Below are 6,000 nucleotides of genomic sequence, written 5' to 3'. Positions count from 1 at the left end.
CCTGCTGACATCAGCAAAAAGAATATGCAATGCTAGCATATAGGAAGAGGGTAGTTCTAAAGATCAGCGAGGACCATGTGACCGTCGCAGAGACAAGGACCGTAGCAGTTATGAATATTTCTTCCTTATTTTAATATAGATGTCTCTATATGCGTTAACTGGATATTTGTGTTTTTCTTTTGCATCCCCTTCTCATCTCACATGAGATGTATTAGTACTACTTAACTTTAACTTAATAGCTCAGGTTATACGACATCAACGGAAGAATGTGAAGCAGCCTGGAAAAGGATCCACATCACCCAAGGACAAAAATGGAACTTTGCATTCTCTTTGGGGAAAGAGTTACCATTTTGTTGTGGTTCTTGTATAATGCTATGCGGAAGTAGGACTTTGACAGGGTCCTTCTGCAGAGGTTAAGCATACCTTAAGGAGATGTATATGGATGCTAAGTTGACTAGGGGTGGATTTTAATGGCTTCGTCATGAGTCAGCTTGGCTAGGCTGAGCTACATTTCCCAGAATTCACTCTCTCGTTTGTTTCCAGTTAGGGTTGGTCACAAGGGACATTCTTGGGGAATCTGGAGGCTGGAAGGGAAGCAGTGGCCATTTCACGGTTCTCACCTTGCCGGTTTGCTGACTTACCTCATTGGCGTCAAGCAGCTGCTGGGCCTGCAAGTACCCTGCCTTCCCCTGACCCTCCCTCAGACCTAGCTGACTCCTAGGCCAGGTGTACATGCTTAGCTCTGTGATAAAGAGCCCCACTTCTGCTGGATACCCTCATCACCAAGGTCAGAGGCAACAAGAGCTGACATAGGTCACGGCCCTTTCCCACGGGGTTCCAGCTCAAGATGTGGGTTCCAGTCTGCCCTCGGTCTCCCCCCTCCACTTCACAGCTTGCCTTCTCTCCCGCCCCTTCCATGAGCCTCAAGCTCCCACATCGGACTCAGAGACGACAGCTGTACAGAGACTGCTTAGCAAGCACCCACAATTGCATAAGAGCAATTTCCTGTCACCCATCCATACCGGCCTTACGCAATGTAGCTCCCCTACTAACTCTGCTTCCCTGGTTGGACTCACCCTGACGCAGGTGAGGAGCCAGTGTGGCGGGAAAATAAGGTGGGTTTTGACCGTGCTAAGATGGCGCCAACGCGGGTGGAAGGACCATGTGGAGGTGGCTACTGCTAAGATCACTGGAGATTCCGCAGGAGAGATGAGGAGAGGGGTAGAGATTGGAAATGCTTGCCTGGAGGTGGCAGCTGAAGGCAGCGCAGTGGATGAATGCCTTGAGGACACTGGAGAAAAGAGGAAGTAAAGGCAAATGAGGCTATACAAGCGGAACAGGGGAAAGGGAAGGAAGCCATAGCAAACATCAGCTCACGGGTCTTGACAGGGGTCATCTGAGTCTGAGGGGAAAGGCTTTTTTTTTTTTTTTTTCTCTTGCCAGATAGGACCTGTGGAAATACATCCAAAGGAATGTGACCCAGGACTAGAGGCTGACAGAAAATGCAATCAAGTGAGGAAACATCAGTCAGATCCTGGGGCATCACCTCTTTCCTATACGGATTGAGCCCCATAACCTCAAAGCTCTCTCCTTGGGTTGAAATGTGGTTTGTGGCATTATTCTCCCTTCAGAGCAGGGAAGTAGGAGGCCAGCACACTTCTGAGACAGGAAGACTCGAAGGTGGTAAAGAGGAAACAATCAATTTCTGCCCCAGTGGCTATGCATCTGAAAAGGAGTGTTAACTGGGATGTGTTTTACCTAAAGACCATCCCCAGGGATAGGCTTCCAACCATTATGATACCAATTTCCAAAAGAAGACCCCAGTCCTTGGCCCAGCAGGATCTGTTCAGGACTCTGCAGAAGCAGTTCGGGCCCCTTCACCCTCGACTCCCAACAAGATTCTTGGGCTGCCAACCTTGAAGGTGGTACAACCGACCCCTTGCTGAAGGCTGCATCCGCTCAACTGTTTCCCCACTCTCCTTAATCCCTGCTGATTCTGTTGATGTTGGCACATCCTGGGGCCTCTGTCTTCTAGAATGCTGATTCATCCAGAAAGCATCTGCGGGAGGTAACAGCCTGGTCACATGTTTCAAGTCAAAGAAGGATGTGTTGGAGGAGAGGGAAAGCTTTCATTTTCTCTCTTATAATCAACCCAAAGGTCAGCATCCCTGCGAGGACACACACTGGAAAATTAGTCTTCGAGACTCAAGAAGGGTTGCCAGCTACAAGGACAGCTGACATACACCCCTGTCTGTGTGTGGACGGGGCAGGCTGCCTCTCGCTGTGCTTGTCCCCATGCCCTTTCTCCTCTTTTTTTCCTAAAGACCTCTCCTGGATCCTGAGGGTTTCTGGCTCGTTGTGAGGTCCTCAGGGAGGCCAGAGCACACACAGAAACCCTGCTGTTTGGCCAGAGATTTGAGGGCTCCAGCCAAGTACAAAAGCAAGCCAAGTTTAGAAACAATGAGTTAATAGTCCTTCCCGGGTTGCATCATACTATTAGTGATAACTAATCAAATGCTTCATTTAGTCAAATCCTGTTGGACTTCTTGTTCTGAGTGCTTTTCAAGGATCAGCCTTTCTCTGACCCTGGTCAATAGCCAAAGAAAAGTTGATGCAGGGAAAAGTTACAAGATTTGCACAAAGGCCCACAGGAGTTGAACACACCCAAGCTAAAAAGAGATTCTGAGCTATCCGCATTGGGATTCTACATGAATATTTTTTAGGTGGCTGCTTCTCCACATTGCTCGGGTCCTTCTTTTTGCTGGAGTGGGTCCAATTTCTGTTTGTTTGGAACATATATGATATAGGCACTTTCCTCACGCACCTCAGGCTCCTTTCTCTTTAAAAGGAGAGTACACCAGTAATGTGTCTCTTGAGTGTTTGATCTGGTCCAGGAAACTTAATGTTTTGTACACCTTATTCTCAAATGCATGCTATTGAATGATGGTCATATTATAACATTTTCCCTCCAACTCTTTCTTTCTCTTTCAAAAATGTTGTCTAAACTCTGCCTCTGTCAACCTACTCCAGTCTGGGTCCCACATTGCTCCTCTGGATTACCTTCTGCTGTCATGACCTCCATGTTGTTTGTATCAGTAGACCTGTTTTAGTCATCTTTGTACACTTCTCAAAAGTATTCAACACTAATGACTACTTGTCACCTCTAGTAACACTAATAATATTTAGCTTCCTGGACACCACACTATCATACTTCCAACCGCTCTGGATGCTCCTTAGCCTCTGGCCACCTGTCAATCTCTGGGCAACCACTGAATGTTACATTCTATGAGAATCTCTTTACTTTTTCCCTAAGTGATCTCATCCACACTCAGAACTTTAATTACCAGCTAAATGCTGAGAACTCCTAAATCTGTACCTTTAGGCTCCCTATGTGTTCTTGACCCCGCTATATAACTTCCCTTGAGTGTTCAAATACATCTCTAACACTACGTGTACTGAACAGATTCAGGACCTCTAACCTGCAAAGCTGGTTGTTTTCCAGTATTTTCTGTCTCTATGACGGGCACTGCTACTCATCCTTGGCTCCTTCCTTCCGTTCCACCCTACCCAGATCCCTAAGTCCTGCTGATTTCCCCCCTTATGGTGCTTGAATCCAGCCATGCTGCTTCATCTTTGTGCCATCCACTTGGCCCATGCTACATTCCATCACTTCTCAACTGAATTCCTATCAGTGACTTCCTAAGTGGTCTCCTGCATCCACTTCTGTCTCTCCTACAACCTCTATATACTCTCCACTTGCCATAGTCAGAACAAACTGTCACTCATCAGCTTAAACTCTTTGATGGATTACTGGCACATGTAGATGAAAGAGCATGCTGCACACGGCATACAAGGCTCTGTTGGTCTGGAGCCCGTCGACCTATGCAGTCTTTTTTTTTTTTTAAGATTTTATTTATTCATTTGACAGAGAGAGAGAGAGAGCACAAGCAGGGGGAGCAGGAGAAGCAGGTTCCCCACTGAGCAGGGAGCCCAATGCAGGGCTCGATCCCAGGACCCCGGGATTGTGACCTGAGCCGAAGACAGACGTTTAGCTGACTGAGCTACCCAGGGGTCCCTGACCTATGCAGTCTTAAGGCTCACTGCCCTTGCCATCACTCTCAGGACTGCGGTCCACTGACCTTTCAGTCTGTGCTCTGTTCCTTTCTGTCTCAGGGCCTTTGTACATACTTTTCCTTCTGCTTGCTTTTCCTACTCCTTAATCTAGGTAACATCTCCTTATTTTCAGATCGTATCTTAAATGGAACGTCAGGGAAGCTTTCCCAGGCTCCCTAGTGGATAAGTTGAAGTCTGCCTTTTTATGTGTTGTGTTTTTATCAAGATGGCTGCGACAATACCTCCCCCCCATCCCTCCTGTTCTTCACAATGTGACATTGAACACTCCTCCCACCAAGGGAGCTCTATACTATCTCCCCTTTATCAAGGTGGGTCTGTGGCTATGCCAGAAATGACCAAGGCTAGGTCATAGGAAGTGATACAGCTTTGTCTGTTGTTTTGTTTTGTTTTTTGAGATACTCATTCTTAAGAAGCCAGCAACTATGCTGTGCAGAAGCCACATGAAGGGTTCGCATGCGGGCATACCATCAGGTGAGACCCCAACCAATAGCTAATGCCAACCGCCGGAGAGAGGAGTGAGGAAGTCTTCAAGATGACTCTGAACTGAGTCTCACCTGTTCCAGAGGCAAATCCTCCTTATTCTAAGCTAGTCGTGCCAGCCTCCCAGGGACCATTTAGGGGCATGCATGTGACACAGTAGGACATTAAGTTGGGAGGGGATTTCAGAAAGGTTTCTTAACTTCTTCTGGTAAATCATGTTCCCCCAAAAGCAAGCTCTGAGATGACAATGAATGTGCAGGAGGTTCATAAAGGAGTGCACTTGGGATCCACATCTGTGGAATGAAAGAGAAGGCAACAAGAGCGGGCAGAGGGAGAAGTTCAGCTGTGATATTGTCTTAGTGAAGACCTCAGCCAACACAACAAGGACTTCTGAAGATGGTCCCGTAGAGTTGTTCCGAGTTGGGGTGAGGAGGCTGGGCCTTTAAACACTTGTGACAAGTAGTTATTGGATATTGGCTACTCCCAGGAAGGGAAGGTGAACTTGGATAAGGCAGTTCTCATCTGCAAAGAGCATTTCCGAAAAGGGCTGCCAGCTGCAGGCTCTGCTGGAAACACTCCCAATAGCTGGGAGAGAAGTCCTCTGATGCTAAAGAGGGATACAGGCAGCACATCACAGCATCCACTATATTCCTAAAAGAATCATACAGACAAGAGAAGTTCCTCTTTCCACCGATGTTACGTATGGATGTGAGGCCTAGAATGTGTCAGCCATTTCACAACCAGCTTGTGACTGGAGCCAACATATGGATAAGGGGGGAGTGAAGAGAACTGCAAGCAAAACAGAACCAGAGCCCAGATCCATGGTGCCTGGAGCCTACCTGTAATTCTGACCTGCTTGATACAGGTGGTAATAAATGTCCTTATTGTTTGCATCAGTTGAGCTCTAGGGTTTTCTCTTACCTGCATCCCAAGCATCCTAGCCAAGGACGGGTAGCTCAGGCAACAGATGATAAGGTTTGGGAAACATATAAAGAATAGGGAAGAAGGCATAGGTACAAGAAACATTACAAAGAAAGCATCAGCAAAACCTAGATCCTGGTAGCATATGAGGTACTAGGGCAGCTTCTTTTTTATAGTAGTCACAATCTTGTTTTGGGAACGGACAAATAAACTGGACGGGACCAATATTCCATCTGTGGTAGATATGTTTTATAATAGACCAACACCCCTTCCCACTGGTACCCCAATTTCTTTCTAAGAAACTACATTTCCCTTTTGTAAAAAAAATCTAGTGGGATGAGAAATCCAAATGGCTCCCTTTCCAGCTACGGACACCCAAGGGGCTTCAGGAGGAAGCATCCATCTGATTCTTCCTTCTTTCCCCAATACAGTGTAAGGCAGGCACCATTTCTTGGTCATTTGGAC

At 46.9% G+C, this 6,000-nt stretch overlaps 1 protein-coding gene across 1 annotated transcript in view; it reads right to left on the bottom strand.

The window, feature by feature from the left end:
- Positions 1-1,093: 1,093 nt before the first annotated feature.
- The window catches only part of RPGR (retinitis pigmentosa GTPase regulator), an 85,562-nt gene continuing 80,655 nt past the window's right edge, over positions 1,094-6,000 (bottom strand). The window contains exon 18 of the mRNA XM_073901923.1: positions 1,094-1,291. Coding sequence (XP_073758024.1) covers positions 1,187-1,291 — 105 coding nt within the window. The 3' untranslated portion in view covers positions 1,094-1,186. The remainder of the gene's footprint in view (positions 1,292-6,000) is intronic.

This window comes from Callorhinus ursinus, unplaced genomic scaffold (assembly GCF_003265705.2).
Source record: "Callorhinus ursinus isolate GAN/ISIS: 27379988/994484 unplaced genomic scaffold, GSC_fseal_2.0 scaffold16, whole genome shotgun sequence".
In the NCBI taxonomy this organism is placed as follows: Eukaryota; Metazoa; Chordata; class Mammalia; order Carnivora; family Otariidae; genus Callorhinus; species Callorhinus ursinus.
The sequence above is the reverse complement of the archived record's forward strand: the minus strand, read 5'-3'. Positions and strand labels throughout refer to the sequence as shown.